Genomic DNA, 16,991 nt, shown 5'->3' with positions numbered 1-16,991 from the left:
TACATCAGCCACTACTATATCTCCCATCTCAAAAGCTTGAATGCCCAACATGGTGGCCAACTCCGTTGATATGAAGTTGAGAGTAGAGCCAAGGTCAAACAAGATGAAGGCATCATGCTCTCTTACCCTTCCCCAAGCATAGGAAAGTGATGATCCTTTGAAATGAGCATCCTCTTTTGGAGCTTCGATGATGGAAGCCCTAGGAGTCTCATTGCGAGTATTCTTCTTGGGACAAGAACGATAGCCATGTCCCACACTTGAAACACTTATGGTCCTTGCGAAAAGCTTCAAGCTCTTCAGGAGAGTTTGTTTTTACCTTTGTAAACTCCCTTCTCTTTGGACCGATTGTTGTTGTTGTTGGAATTGACTTGGAAAGTATTTTGAACATTGGTTTTCCCCTTTGCATCATTTTTGTCTTTGTTTTCCATGGGCTTGACATTATGTCTAGCCCCTTGATGGAAATTGATGCGTGAAGCAACCATGGTGTGATGGATTACTTCGCTAATAGTACCAGGCCGTTGAGAGTTGATGTATTCGGCCATCTCTTCAGGTAATCCCGCACAGAATTGTTGCCTTTGCTCGACAAAGTCTATCTTTTAAAAGACAGTAGCCTTGAGATGTAAATCCCAAAACTTGTCTACATATTTGTGGATAGACTCATGGGAGAGGAGCTTCAAGCTGCGCCAGTCGGTAAGCACTTTGTCCTTTGCATCGCTTACAAGGAATTGCTTCATGATGGAAACTCGTAGAGTTTTCCATGTCTTTGGGGCTTGACCATTTCCACGAAGACTAGCCCACCATTGACGAGCTGATTTTTGGAAGTGCATAGCTACATGGCGTAGCTTGAAGGACTCTGTGAAGCCTTCATCTCCAAAGGCCGCATCAAATTGCTGGATGATGGCCAACACTTTGTCGGTAGCACCGAAGGTGCCATCATAGGTGAGAAAAGAGATACTCTTTTCTCCCTCCTTGAACTTCTTTAGCTTTTGTGACCTTCGCCATGCAGGAAATGATTTGCGATGTCCTCCCCTCTTGTATTCTCTAGGAGAATAGCCATAACTTTCGTCGGAAGAGGAGGAAGGTGAAGAAGAAGGAAATGATTTGCGATGTCCTCCCCTCTTCCTAGCCCTTTTCTTCCTTTGTTTCCTCCCTTGCCTTTCACAGTGATGAGGAGAAGGACTATATGTTGATCTTTTCCTCTTGGAAGGAGTGGGCGATCGTCTAGACCGCCGTCTTCGTGGAGCCACATCTTCAGAGAAACTTAAACTTTCATTGCTTTCTTGCTGTTTGGATTCCTCCTCTCGAATGGGAGAGTCTTCTTTTGGGGGTCTCTTCAAGAGGCCTCCTAAGCTCTCTCTCCTCTTGGAGAGCAAGGAAAATTCCATAAGCACAAAGTTGTTGAGTAACTTCGGCTTGCAAAGCAGGGTTGCTCATAGCTTGCTGCAACCTAGTGACGAGATAATTCACAAACATGGGAGCATGATCATTAGCACCTTCATGTGCAAAATCAAAGCTATCAATGTTCATTCTACTCTCTTGATTATTGTCAGCCATGTTAACAAAATTTATGTATGTACTTAGTGTATGCTTTGGCAATTAAAAACCTTAGTTGCCACTCCTCTTGGCCTTTGAAAATCGGCTCTTAAGTATCTACACACACGGCTCGAAGTGGTTAATTATAGAGAGTAGAGGAGTACGTATAACATAGCAGAGTTGCCAAGGGCTAGCTCCTTTCGGACTTCTTATGGCTCAATAATGGTAAAGCCGTAGGCAAGTCTGAAAAGACTCCATTATTAAGTCCAAAGCTCCCGAGGTGTGCACCATCCCCCACATAGTGGGCTCAACAAAACCGATAATAGATCCAAGTTCCACTTACCCTAATATAATTAACAACATCAACCATTTATAGGCTACTTAAGGACCTCTCTTCTTAAGCAAGAAAAGAGAAACCAAATGCTCTGATACCAATGTAATGGAATTGGCCTATTTAGTTTGAGAGTAGCGGAAATTAATGAGAGTACTTTTGAGAAATGACTTTGTGAGCATAGCGGGTGAACATAATTGAATATAGCAACATAATCATAGCAATTAGTTAACTTGGCATCAACAATACTTTTGCAAGAGAGAGAATTTAGATAACATGACAACAGTTGAGGACCTGATTTATATGGATCCGGTCCCCCCTCCAATAGGCATTTGTATTATGATTTCTCCCATTAAGAGAGACTTGTTACAATACAATCTTTGTGTTCCTTGTGACCTAGGTGATGCAATGAAGATGGAAAGCTTCATGCATCACAAACATAGCATAAACTGGAAGAAAGCTTTAACTATCCCAAGCCTCAGTCCCAAGACCTCAAACACCTTCGAAGGTAGAGAGAGCTAGCAGGGAATGAGGGTAGGGAAGAGGAAGAAGAAACATTTCGTAGGAGAAAGAATTAGTTCCTCACTTATCATAACTCTTGTTGCTAGCATACATAATAGCATAGTAATGAAGAAGAAAGAGATGGCAAGCTTAAGCATTGAAGCATGGCTCTTGGTTGGATTTGCACTCCATAGCCAAGAGTGTTGGTGTAGGCTCTCAACCTCTACTTACTTGGAGATGGAGAGGGAGCGGGGAGCTCTTGCACTTTGCATAGCACACAATGAGAGTGTTTGTGAGTGTGTGTGGGTGAGTATATCCCCTAAGCAACCCCCTAGCTTGCTTGGGTCGACCCCCCCTTGTAGCTCATGCTTGAAGCTCATTGGACCCCTCCAGGCCTAGCCAATCACAAGCAGGAGGTATTACAAGCAGCAAGGGTAGCCTTGAGACAAGTGTCCCCCTTTCACCTTTGAGAGAGAGGACTAGATAAATGCTAAATCAATTAATTAAATCTCCTAAATTATTATTGGACCCCTTGGGTGGCCAACCAATAGGCTTCAAGCACACCATGAGGGCAACATGAGGAGGAACTTGACAAGTGTCCCTCTTGCTTTCTTTGTACCATGCATGCCTTGTGTGAGTGTGTGGGTGTTCTCTCTCATCCCCCCTCATGTAGGGCTCGCCCCCTCCTCGTAGGGATTGAATATTTGACTTTTTGACACCTCAAGCCCCTCATACATAGGCCCAGCTCCCACCACAAGCTTGGCCGTTAAGCACTGTAAGCTTGGGCTAGGTTCTCACCTTAAGTGCAACCCTAGCATATCAAGCACCTCAAGCATCTCAATAATTAAGCACCTCAAGCATCTCAAGCACCTCAATCATCAAGCACCTCAAGCACCTTAGTCATCAAGCATGACAAGCAAGACAAGCACCTCAAGCTGGGTCGGGTTCCCGCGCCTCAAGGTCGGCCCTAGCTTACCTAAGGTCAAAGGACTTTTACACACATTATTGGAGGTCTTCAATGAAGCTAACCCTAAGGTCTTACGCTCCGTTGGTTAGCCTTGCTCTTTGATAGACCATCTCTCATTTGGGCCCCTTTACCATTTGCCCCATATTGTGATAGATCTATAAGCACATGTCTATATCTTAACCCTTGTTCCCGTTTATTCTCCCACATTAAGTGATCGGTTTAATATGAGAGAATCATTTGGGTTGGTTAGATATTAGATATTATATTTTATGACATTCGCGCAATCTTTGCACTCAAAAAGACACCATTCCGAAAATTGAGCTCCTCAAGATCCTTCCATACTTTCTGAAATGCATCACATTTGGCATACTTATCAACCAAAGTATCCTTAAGAACTTGATGTGCTTTCTGAAGTGCACCATATTTGGTATACAAATTGACCCAAGCACCGCCAAGCACAACAATCGGCATACATACTGCTCAAACCACTATTAAGCACTTCGTTGGCATCGATGTCCACAAGAGTAAGCTCCTCAAGTACTCCTTATGCTTTCAACCAAGACATCACCAAGCATGACATATTTTCCCAATAGCTTACACCCAAGTCAATATCAAGTGCCAATAATTCATCTGAGCGATGATAATGCCAAAAACCCTGTATCTTGTCTGAGTTTCCCCTTGTGGATGCAGAGTGTCACGACGCCTCCCCAAATCTTCTGGGCAGTTGAGTGAGACCACTACAATTCAGGATAATAGTTTATAAGGGAGAGATGTTGCTAAATTAGCTATAGCTTAAGAACTATATTGCTAATGAATTATCAAAATAACTAGACCCATAAGTGAGAAGCTATTGGATATGTCCAAGAGAAGCGGAGATGAAATATGCCGCAGACCATCTTGACAGTATTCCTAGCACAAGTACTCGTGTTATTTGTAACGAATGAACAAATGTGGATGAACTTGAACTTCAAACATTGAAACTAAAAGACCTAGAGACATACTACATAACAATTGGTTTGATACCCAACCTGAGAATGATCTTCCGTCAAAGCTTGATTTGATTTTATGATTTGATGCAAGTCTGTATCCATAAGCTCGTAGACAATATAAACATCATTAAACTGTGCCCGGTTAGGTGGTCGTATAATGTCTCTTATTGCAATAATCTGCAAAAACAAGGGTATAAAAAATCATTATCATATGTCACATGTGAGCGAAAGATAACTAAAATGACTGAAAATTACCACCAGGGTGGTAATGGTTTCTTTTCAAATTACAGAAAAACAACTATCAACAAACTCCAGGATACAATAATCAGAATAACACTACATGACCTCCACACAAATCGTTGCAAGTTGTGAACGGGTGCTATTGACAGCTCTTGTTTGATTCCAATCGCTCTTCATGGTTGAACCAAGTTGAGAGTAGACAGAGCGCTCATGCCTCACAAAAAAAAAACTGCACTTCATACCTATCGACAACATCAGTCTTAGAGACTCCGCCAGCCGTTGCTATGGAATCCCTTAATTCAAATGGAGCACAACCATATTCCTGGCAATCGTTTGCATGTAGCTTGGGCAATTGGACAGATCGAGCCTTTTGCCAGGTGGGTTGATCATGCGCCAAGATATATGAGCATCAATTCCAATGGATTGGCACTTTCCTTTTGAGCTCTATGCAAGCTCCTGAGTAGAAGGAATTTTCACACCCCTAGAGGTTTCAATTGCTATTAGGGCACGTCTAGAGGATAGCGTGTGCTTCTTCTTTGAGATGCACAAGGAGAGTTGACTTTGGCCTCTAGTGTCAAACACCATTCCCCGCGCCCCCCCCCCCCCCCCCCCCCCGGGGGGGCCTTTGTGCGGTTACGGAGTGCATTTTCCAACGAATTAGAGCTCTTGTTGTGAAGAATGTAGGATCCACTTTGATACCATGATGCGAAAATATTTGGGGAGAATTGATGAGAGAGGAGAGGAGGTGACAACAATAACAAACTGAGAGGGATGCAATGATATGAAGTAATGGAGAGCTTTATTATGAAAATATTGGGGGAGAATAGATAGAGGAGGTGACAACAATAACAAACTGAGAGGGATACAATGATATATAAAGGTACTACGGACAACTTAGACAAGTACTTTGAAAGTACCTATGATAATCCCAAGATAATGCCTAGTACATTGTACACTTTACCCAAAGGGAGTGTGTTGCCCAATCAGCACCATTTTATACAAGAAGGTTTAATCTCTCTCAATGCCTTGAGTATACAATACCCTATATGTGTGTGTTTTGCTGTAACGGAATGGCACCATGTGCCAATGGAAAAGAACAGACTGAACAGACTTTAGACGCTTCAAAACAACTGAACTAAAAGAGAGACACTTCACACAAGACACGGAGTGGCGGAGTTCAACCCCACAGTGCACTGGCTCCAAAGTGTTGTACCTCGTTGAAGCAATATAAAGAAATACCGAAAGGGGCGCCAGAGTTTGGTTGTGTTGTACCTTGTAGAAGCAATATAAGAAATACCCAAAGGGGCGCCATAGTTTGGAGCCAGTGCACTATGGGGTTGGAACTTCGCCCCTCCGTGTCGTGTGAAGTGTCTCTCTTTCAGTTCAATTGTTTTGAAGCGTCTAAAGTTTGTTCAGTCTGTTCTTTTCTGTTGGCACGTGGTGCCGTCCCGAAACATTGGTATCAAAGCTCCAATCGTGTACTTTTCTGAAAGCATACCTGTCCTACAAGAGCAGACAAAGCAAGATGGCGTTTCTGGATTCTACAGATTACCTGCAATTTCTTCTCAACGAGCTCCGCGACATACTTTCGCAGCATCCTCAACATAATCTTCCGATGCTCCAAAGTTTCCAGCAGTTCTTGAATTACATGTTTCCCCTTTTGATACCTAGGTGCTACCACCTCCTCCGGCACCAAAAAGTACAAGAGCCTCTAACCGACAACCTACTCAACCTTTTGTTCCAGTTGGGGGAGTTTTTAGGAACATGGTATAACCATTTGACCTTGATCCAGTGCAACCACCTTTGCCACCAACATTGCCACCACCGCCGCCTCCAAGGAGCAATGGTTGGAGCCCTTATGGATATCCCTACTATCCACATTCGGGGTTTGCGCCAAACCAACCAAAAGATTTCAAGGTTGGTGGGACTACAGTAAAATTTTTCACTTTTTTTGAACTGAAGATAGAAAGAAAGCCTTGTAGTCCCTCCAACAGTTTGACAACATCTATGGTTTGGGGAACTACAAAGAAGAATCAAAGATTTCTCGAGCTGCGGGATTTCTCAAAGATAATGCTATGCACTGGTGGAGTTCAATCCGCATGCCAATTTACATGACCTCCCCGTTTGAAGTCCAGAATTTGTCAGCATGGAAAAACTTGAAAATGCTTGCAAAAGAGATCATGGAAGACTACAACCAAAGGTCCCTCGATGTCTTCCTTCCAAAGTCTTTCTTCAAGATGAAAGGAAACACTGTCACAAGACGGACACCACATGCCAATAGAAAAGAACGGACTGAACAGACTTTTAGCACTTCATTAACAATTGAACTGAGAGAGAGAGAGACGACACGGGACATGGAGTGGCGGAATTCGACCCCACAGAGTATTGGCCCCAAACCTTGGCGCCCCTTTCGGTATTTCTTTATATAACATCAACCCAGTACAAGCCGGTACTCCAGACTCTACACCTTCGCCAGGAAGCATGCCAGAGAATCAACCCTAACCTCATATTTAAAGGCCCTAGGCCCCAAAAGCAGTTTACAGTAAAAAGCCTTCAAACTCAAAAGCATCTAGTCCAAAAGCAAAGCCAAAAAGCTGCCGGCGTAAATCACGGAAATCCGTACAGCTTGCCACGTCAACAGTTAGCGCAAAACGCGGAAATCCGTACAACATGCCACGTCATCAGCCATCGTGATTTTCGGAAATCTGCCACTTCATCAACAGATACGCAATCTTGTGTGTGTGTGTGTGTGTGTGTGTGTGTGTATGTGTGTGGGTCTTGCTTTATTTCCTTTATGTCACTTCGGGCCCCATCGGACGGAGTCCCCATAAGTTGGGAGGAGGACTTCTTCTGTTACTTGTTCTTCTTAGGGTTTAGGCCCATCGGCTAGCATCTGCAAGTTGGCTCCCTTCTTTAGGGCTTTGACACGTCAGCAGTTTGTGACATCTCCCCTTCTTGAAAGAGAGTAATCGTCCGCGATTACAACATATCTGCAAAACAACTCAAGTTAGCTCAAAAAAAATTCTGAGAGACATTCTGAGGGACAATCAATTTGCTCTTTTTGTTAAGGAGTTAGCTTCTCCTTTCGGCTCTTTTGATCAAGAAGTTAGCTTCTTCTTTCGTCCAGATCGGAACTCTCGATATTCCGGCGTAGTAAAATTAGCCATCATACCAAGACTGTATTGATCTTCCACGGGTGTCTTGATGCACTAAAATTACATACCTAGGCAATCTCATCCACTTAGGAATATTCAGTGGTTAGCACATTACAATGCAACACAAATGCTCACATATGCATGTTAAAAGACATAGAAACATAAAGCCGCCAATGAACACTCCTCCCGCATAACCTAAAAAGGTCCGGGCCGGGAGATATAGAGGCCTTTTACAACCAAACACCCCCCAGACAGCAGCCTGCGTAATTTGCAAGTGCTGAGAGTAACCACTGCTCAAACTTCTTGATACTCCTCCCGCATAACCATCCAGGTCCGGGCCGGGAGTCACAACAACAATACTCCCCTCGTAAATAACCACAAGGGTCCGGGCCATGAGTATGAACAAGCATTCTTAAACATAATTTCTCACTACTCCACCCAGGAGTACAATCACCAAGCAATGAAACCAGTATTAAAACCAGAGTCAAACAATTCAAATCGGTACCAAGACAGGTTCAAAACAGATACTATCCATTTCAAACAAACTCCAAACAGGATCACCAAACAAGTTTCTCAAACAGATTTCAAACTTAAAAAGCAATCTCGACATCAATCGAGCTCAAAAAGTCGAGTGACTTTCCATCCTGAAACCTGCACCAAAAAATTAGGGTTAGGTTCATTCCATAGGGTCGTAGCCGAGCACAACATGGTTCATCAGCTCTTGGACAAACAGTGTTTCTTTGGCGGCGATGGTAGACCCAAGATAGCAATCGCACTGGACCTCCAAGGTCATCTGATCGTGAAGAGACATCTACTGAGAGATGTCGAGGAATTTCAAGATATAATATGCTAAGGTTTCCATGGCAAGCATTTCAGGATACCCCACTCTGCCAGAAGTTGCACTCCGAAGGAATATGTCAAAAACCATATAACTTCGAGCAAAATTTTTCTTGAAAGCTTGCCAAGTACTTGGAGTATGCTGCTTGGTAGCTATCAACATCTGCATGGTACTGTCTCTGAGAAAAACAACAGCTCGAAACAAATCTTGGATCCTTCTCTTGCAAGTGATCTTAATGGCTTATGCCCTGTAAGATATGAGTGGTGAAGACAGAAGCGCGCCCGATGTGCGATGAAGTAAGGGTGGGAGTGGCTGCTAAATCCAGGGTCGGAGGCCGAAGATACCTCAAACAAAATTCCAAAAGCTCTGTCTGCTCTTTTGTAGGACCGGTATGCTTTCAGAAAAGCACACGCCTCATGCTCTGATACCACTGTCACAAGACGGACACCACGTACTGAACAGACTTTTAGCACTTCATTAACAATTGAACTGAGAGAGAGAGAGAGAGAGGGACACGACACGCGACATGGAGTGGCGGAATTCCACCCCAGAGAGTATTGGCCCCAAACCTTGGCGTCCCTTTTGGTATTTCTTTATATTGCATCAACCCAGTACAAGTCGGTACTCCAGACTCTACACCTTCGCCAGGAAGCATGCTAGAGAATGAGCCCTAACCTCGTATTTAAAGGCCCTAGGCCCCAAAAGCAGTTTACAATAAAAAGCCTTAAAACTCAAAAGCACCTGGTCCAAAAGCAAAGCCAAAAAGCTGCCAACGTAAATCACGGAAATCCGTACAGCTTGCCACGTCAACAATCAGCACAAAGCGGAAATCCGTACAGCATGCCACGTCATCAGCCAACGTGATTTTCGAAAATCTGCCGCGTCGTCAGCAGCTACGCAATCTTGTGTGTGTGTGTGTGTGTGTGTGTGTGGGTCCTGCTTTATTTCCTTAATGTCACTTGGGGCCCCATCGGACGGGATCCCCATAAGTTGGGAGGACTTCTTCTGTTTACTTGTTCTTCTTAGAGTTTAGGCCCCTCGGCCAGCATCTGCAAGTTGGCTCCCTTCTTTAGGGCTTTGACACGTCAGCAATTTGTGACACACGCACACGCATGGCTATTGCATAGAGAAGCACCTAAGAAGTGGATAAAATTCAAGAGAATTTTCACTTCAGCATGGTTAACGCAAGAATATGAAGAAGCCATCACTGCTTGGCATCATCTGAGAATGAAAAAGGAAGACACTTTGGTTAACCACTGTTAGAGGTTTTGGGATATCTTTTGCCACAGCTTGGCATCATCTGAGAATGAAAAAGCAAGACACTTTGGTGGACCACTGTTAGAGGTTTTGGGATATCTTTTTGTCAGTGTCCTCGTTTCGGAGGATCACTCTGAAGGACGAGATTGAGCGGCTTGGTTGTGGACTATCAAAAGTGTAACTATGTCAGTTTTTGTAAATAATTAATTTATTTACTATAAAATAATTATTCACATAGTTGTGTGCACACCACAATATAGGGCCTTCAGAGCGCCTAAACGTAGGCTAGAGCACCTCAGGGAGACCCTAGCAAAAAAATACCTTGAAGCCCTAGTGATTGGGAAATCGAACCTTTTAAAAGAGGTAGACAATAGCCTCAGATCAATGCGAGCACAAGAATGAGATGGGGTCCTTAGAGCAGTGATCCTAAGGCCTAGATTATTTTTAAAAAGGCCTTAGGATAAGCCAGTGAAATTAATTACTTGTGTCCGGGTCAAACAGCCGGACGAGCGTGAACAGGTAATTCTGGAGCAATACCGGTATGGCATTGAGCCAGGAACAATTGATGTTTTCATATATAGCAATCATTTGTTCAATTGTGAGTTAATTGCACGTTTCATTAATGGTCTAGAAACTTTTAAAAGTTAAAAGTTGAATGGTTTTTAAGTTATTAAGTGTGCTACTTGGCACACTTACCCATGCAAGAACTCTCTCTCTCTCTCTCTCTCTCTCTCTCTCTCTCTCTCTCTCTCTCTCTCTCTCTCTCTCTCTCTCTCTCTCTCTTCCTACAGTCTACATAAGAGCAGCCTCTCTCTCACTTGAGAGATTGGCAGTGTGGAACCGGCCCGTAGGGCGGTAGACTTTGGCTTTCACCCGAAATCTTACTTTAGACTTTAGGACACAGAGAAACTTTGCAAATAAAGACCTGAATCAAGAATTGATACTTCAAACACACACAGCTTGGAAGCAAGAGCGCTACCAAGCAGACGCCAACACCTGTTGGCCCCAAAGACTGGCGCCCCTTTCGGTATTTCTTTATTCTTTAAGGGGGTAAAAATTACAAAACTGAGTCCTAGGGATTCACCTGTATCTAGCTAGATAGCACCTGTTCTAGCAAAATTTTGGCAACATAACAACTCCAAAACTTGCTATGAACAAACCCCCATGTCGAGACTCACTTCCAATGACGTAAACCCTCTGTTTTCATCTTAAAAACAGTCATTACAGCTCTCTGTAATTACTCGTTTTTCACATGTTTTCAGCCCGAAAAACCTCCATTATTGTCCTCTAACAGTGGGGCACCGTTCCTAATGCTTCTGGCATCCATATGGCTGAAAAACAGCACATAACCAATGCTGAAAATGCACCTGTACGGGGAGGTTATTACCCTCACCGGTGCCTACTTGGAGTAGCAATTAGCTACTCTTGTTCTCGCTCATAGAGGCTCTTGGCTCGCCATAAAAGCATATGACCACACAACTGTACATAGGTCAAATGAAAAGCCCTCTTGTGGGGCATCACCTAACTGCACGGAGGGGAGAGAGAGAGAAGTGAATGTTGTACAAGGCTTCAGTTCTTGCACTTCACTGTACATAGAGGGTAGGCAAGCACAGAGTAGCTTTGGTACCTGCAACAATCCACCTTACGGCTGAAAATGCAGCCCAACGTTTAATTTCAACGCCTCTCTCTCACTCTCTCTCAAGCTGGAAAGTGCCCAGAAATGTGCCAAATGGTGCTCATGCATGGTTTTCGCGTTTTTGTACCTTCCGGTCTAAAAATATCTCAACCGGTTGCTCAATTGACTTAGCAACACGGTAGTAAAATGTTCCTCTTGTCATTCCAGAGCTAATGACGCGAATAAATTTCATGGCCGAAAATAGTAGTTTCCTAAATTCTAGGAGATGCTTCCATAGCACTTCCATTGGTCACCTGACCATCTATCACCACTGGACCACATCCAAAATTACAATGTAGCCCAATTATCGGGTGATCTTCTCTTCAAACTTTGAGTAGAGGCTAGACATACTTTTACTGCTCAGATTCGAGTGTCGATCGGCCCAACCAACTCGTGGCGACAAAGCCTTCCCGTCTGCGGGTGAAACTCTCAGCCGTCGGCCATTTCACACTGGCCATACAATGTCCGGCCATTTGCAACTTCAATAAGAGGGTCTCAAAAATTAAATAAAAATCATCAAAAAGAAACCAACAACTAAGGTTAGCAGTTGCCACGTCCTCATGACAGTAATTAGCAGTTGCTACGTCCTCGTGACATACCGCCCTCTGAAATCGCAAACGTCCTCGATTGCATGCTATATATACATGCCATTGATGATCTTGTGTTGTTAGCATGCTTTTATCATCGCATGTACCTGCAAGAAAGGTCATATAACACATAGATACAAATGACTTAATGAGACCTTCATACTTTTGTCATTTCCATCTATGATAAAAGTGAGTATAATACCTTTAACACCTGAAGAGCCACGCACACTTCTATTGCACTGAATCCGTATGTACAAGTGATGTGCTAGCTCCATCATTACCCCTCCTTTGCACACGTTGGATTGGGGCATACATAGGCTGTAACCCAAAGGCCTCAAGGTAAAGTTGCAATACATTTGGTGACTCTGACAGTTCATGCTCTTCCATCCACTTTGCATCCATAAGTGGATAGTTCTTGAACTTCATCAAATAGCGTCTTGCAACCTATCCCTTAACTTTTCTTTCTTTATGCGCCAAAATCTGCTTAGGTACCAAGATCTCATCAAGTTCATCGACTTCTGGCTGATCTTCTTGTGGCATATCTTCTGGCACATCACCACAAAGGGTCTTAGAAGACTCACATGAAACGCATTATGAATCTTCCAAGTGTCAGGCAATTTCAACCTATAAGCAACATCATTGATCTTATCAAGCACTTGAAAAGGCCCATAGCAACGCATGTTGAGCTTTGAAAACAACCTTACCTTGCCCTTCATCTTCTTTAACCTTGCCTTTTCAAACCGTAAAAGTACCCAATCACCAGGTGAAAACAGTAATTCACAGATAATCTTATCAAGCACTTGAAAAGGCCTATAGTAACACATACTAAGCTTCGGAAACAACCTTTCCTTGCCCTTCATCTTCTTTAACCTTGCCTTTTCAAACCGTAAAAGTATCCAATCACCAAGTGAAAACAATAATTCACGACGATGACGATCAGCAGCCCTTTTCTGCTTTGCATGAGTCTTCTTTGATTTTCATATCCATTTCATCCATGTTTTCAACATATGATCTGCCTCAAAGATCTTGTCCTTTGTATGCAAAATGGGAGGAACCTTTTTGCCACCTTCAACAATCTCAAAAGATGTCTTGCCTGTGGAGGAATGCACCGTATTGTTGTGCGCATACTCAAGCATAGGCAAATATTGTTCCCACTTGCCCTTATTATCTAACACATAACATTTCCGTAGATCCAAGACAGTAGAATTAGCCTGTTCTGACTGTCCATCAGTTTGTGGATGAAACGAAGAGGAAAACTTGAGCGTAGTGCCCATGTTCTCAGATAATCCTCTCCAAAACAAACTCGTCATGCGAGGATTACGATCACTGACAATTGATTGTGGCATACCATGGTCCTTAAACACATTGTACATGAACAATCGAGCCATCTGGTCAAATTTTATCTTCTTCCTGACAGGAATAAAATGGGCCTGCTTGCTGAACCTGCAAAAAATGGTCCATATATCATCATTCCCTGTCGGTGTTCTTGGAAGATCAAAGATAAAATCCATAGCAATCTTTCCCATGGCTTATCCGGAATCGGCAGTGGCTGTAATAACCCTGGTGCCTTTTGCATGTCAAACTTGACCTTTTGGCAAATCACGCATGCTCGAACAAAGGCATCCACGTCTCTCCTCAAAGTAGGCCAATAAAAGAACACTCTACCGCTTTCACTGTCGCATCAATTCCAGGATGCCCTGCATACGGTGGGATGACTTTCTACCATGACCTTATGTCGCAATGGCCTAGTGACACAAAGTCTGCCATGCATCATCATAAAACCGTCTCTGAGGAGGTAGTGCTCATGACGTTGCCCATCTTGCAACTGTTCAAAGATCCTTGCAAAATCTTCATCAATAGAATATTGTTCCTTCATGTCATCAAGCTCATGATGATAAGGAATTGACACAGCTAAAATTTGTGGCTTTCTTGATAACACATCAGCCACCACATTCTTCTTGCCACATGCATAATCTCGAAGTGGAACATAGAAAGAATTTTTGCCCATCACATATGCTTTTCGGATACCTTGGACTATGTCAAGAAGTATCGCAAGGTCTGATGATCTGTTTAGACAACAAAATCAGCACCTAACAAGTAGTGCTTCCAGCTAGAGAGCGCATGAATGACGGCCAGTAGATCTTTCTCATAGATTTGCATAGTCTTTTCTGGCCCTTGCAAGATTCTGCTCTCATTAGCTACTACCCACCATCTTGCATTGGCATGCTCCGATGTTATTGCCACACACGTCACACTGGACCACAAATGACTTCCTAGGATCTGGTAAAACAATCATGGGATCTGAAGTCAACTTTTCCTTTAAGAGATTGAAAGCTGAAATCTCTTTTTGGGTCCATTTGAAAGTGACCTCTTTCTTTTGCATCTCTCCAAAATTCCTAATAAACCTTCTTTAGTATGAGCACAATCCCAAGAAGCTTCGGACATCGTGCACGATCTTTAAGTCTGGCCGTATCTTGATAATCACCCTTGCGGGATCCATTCGGACACCATCCTTTGACACTGTGTGGCCAAGAAAGTGGATCTGAATTCACTTTAGGATTGACAAGTAACCTGTGACTACGTAGCTCTTCGAACACAATGGTCAGGTGACGCCTATGCTCCTCTTCATTCTTCCAATAGACTATCATATCATCAAAGAATGTGCCAACAAACTTTTGATGCGAGCGGAAAATCCAGTCCATCATCCTATTGAACATAGGAGGAGCATTTGTAAGACCAAATGGCATCACTAGAAACTCATAGAGACCAAATGTCGTCCTAAACGCAGTCTTGTGCACATCCTCTGGCCTTATGCAAATCTGATGGTACGCACTCTTAAGGTCTATCCAGCTGAAAATTGCAGCACCCTCTAAACGGTCAAGAATATCATTAATCCTTGGAATAAGAAAGATGTTCTTGATGGTATTCTTATTCAACACACGGTAGTCAATACATATGCGCCAAGAGCCATTCTTCTTCTGCACTAGGAGCACCAGGAGCAAAAAGGTGAAGAACTAGGCTGAATCAGCCCCTTCTCTAAAGGTCCTCAACCTAGGCCATAATCTCTTTCTGCTGAGCCGCACTAACACTGTAGGGAGGTCTGTTTGGTGGGCTACACCCTGGCACCAAATCTATTGTATGGTCCTCAGGCCTCTCTGGCAGCAGTTGTGACGATAATGAATCAGAAAAACAATCATTAAACTCTCGCAAAAATGCTGACCTTTCTTTATCTAACACAGATATATTTGACTGACAACTATCTAAAATATCACATGCAAAAACCAAGTACGCAGAAAGATGATGTTTAATTACAGAAGTGATATCCAAAGCAAATACAATAGGGACAGACTCCCCTTTAAGCTTTACATCCAAAACATGAGTTTTGCCCCTACGTTGAAGGGTGATCGTTTTGCCGAAGACGTTCAGCTCGCCATGTATTCCGAACATCCACAGGATTCCCAACAGCGTATCGCACCTTCCAATGGCATGATATAAAACTCTTATGTGTCCACATACGACAGAATATGTAGACGCAAATTTCCAATGATAAGAGTAACACACTCTGAGTGGCCAGGACATGACAACCCTGCCTCTGCCGTGTACCCCATCTCCTCAGCTCTCATGCCCAACTTAATAGCTAACTCTAGTGAGATAAAGTTCGCTTTGGCATCTGGATCAAAAAAGATAAGTGTCGTCTCGTTTCTGACTTTACCCCATGCTCTGCATAACTTGTTGAAATTCATGCTTGGCCTGTCACCCACCATGTCTGGCACTAAACTTGTCATGGGCTTGAGCCCCTTTCCTTTTGTCACAAACGGGAGCGCATAACAATATAAAATACATTCGGATAAATAGAATTTCACTTATTACTGAAGCCAAAAGATATAGAGAAAAATAGATAGAGAGAGAGGGAGAGAGAGGGTGAGAAGATTGACACAGTACTGGGGACCAGAAGATGGGCTGGTCCCCCCCCCCCGTAATAGTATCTTTATTACTGAGGAGAAATCTATACAAGCACTTGAACCGAACGTATTACCACGTTCGTTCTAGAATAAGACTTTATGGTTTCTGGAAGCCTCGGCTTCCTATTCCTAGGGCAAAACCCTATTCCAAGGAACTTCCGTTCCTTATTCCAAATCCTCGAGAATCAAGGTTCTCGGCTCTGGATCTCACCTTCCAGACTCAGGGCATGACATCCCTATAACTCTTTTCTAACTCTGTTTCCAAAGTCCTTTTCCTGCAGATTAACTTCGCTTTCCTGGACATGAAGCCCTTCCCTTGGGAAATTTCAACTTGCGGATCACATCTCGAGAGTCCACCTCTCTTCAATCCGTGGATCTGCTTCCCAAACTTCGGTACGAAACCCTTGGGCTATCTGGCTCTAGTTACTCAGAGCGCTTTTCTCCTGCAGAGGCTCGTGCCTTCCTCTGCTCCTACTCCCTCAAGAAGAGGAAGTACACCTGCAATCAAATACTTAAAGATCATAACATGAAAATCGTACCTTCAAAGTTTCGACGCTCGAAACGCAACTCAGTTCTCGAAAAAGCAATTCCCCGGAAGAGATCTCTACATAGAAAATCCTCTCTTCCAATCCTACACACAAAAGAGGTGTGTTCTCGGGTTCCTTCTCGTAAATCAGCCCCGTCTACGACGTTCATGGGCTGAAAACAGAGAAAAACAGCAGCTTGTCGCGATGGAAACACGCTCCATAGGCACTTCTTTGCGAGGGAACTCGCGCACTGGGTCTTGGCGACATCGGGTACACTTGGGACAGTCATGGGCACCACCGGCAAATGTCTTCTTTGCGGGTGAACTCTGCAGCACCATATCCTTCTTGCAAAAACTGATCCTCCCCTCTAAGTAAGGGCATGTGATGCTTTTATAGCTCCTAGCCACAGGCACGAATAGCTGCTCGCGT

General features: G+C 43.6%; 1 protein-coding gene across 3 annotated transcripts in view; it reads right to left on the bottom strand.

Annotated features, from left to right (window-relative positions):
- LOC147427474 (mitogen-activated protein kinase 4b-like) overlaps positions 1-16,991 on the bottom strand; it is a 79,824-nt gene that overhangs the window by 46,708 nt on the left and 16,125 nt on the right. For 2 of the 3 annotated variants that reach the window (XM_086496394.1, XM_086496395.1), the window contains exon 5: positions 4,361-4,498. The exons of the other annotated variant lie outside the window; for it this stretch is intronic. In XM_086496394.1, the coding sequence (XP_086352520.1) occupies positions 4,361-4,498 (138 nt within the window). The remainder of the gene's footprint in view (positions 1-4,360; positions 4,499-16,991) is intronic. 3 annotated transcript variants of the gene reach the window in all.

Source organism: Adiantum capillus-veneris, chromosome 23, assembly GCF_014529385.1.
Source record: "Adiantum capillus-veneris isolate H3 chromosome 23, ASM1452938v2, whole genome shotgun sequence".
In the NCBI taxonomy this organism is placed as follows: Eukaryota; Viridiplantae; Streptophyta; class Polypodiopsida; order Polypodiales; family Pteridaceae; genus Adiantum; species Adiantum capillus-veneris.
Note: the sequence above shows the minus strand (reverse complement) of the source record. Positions and strands in the feature narration are given on the sequence as shown.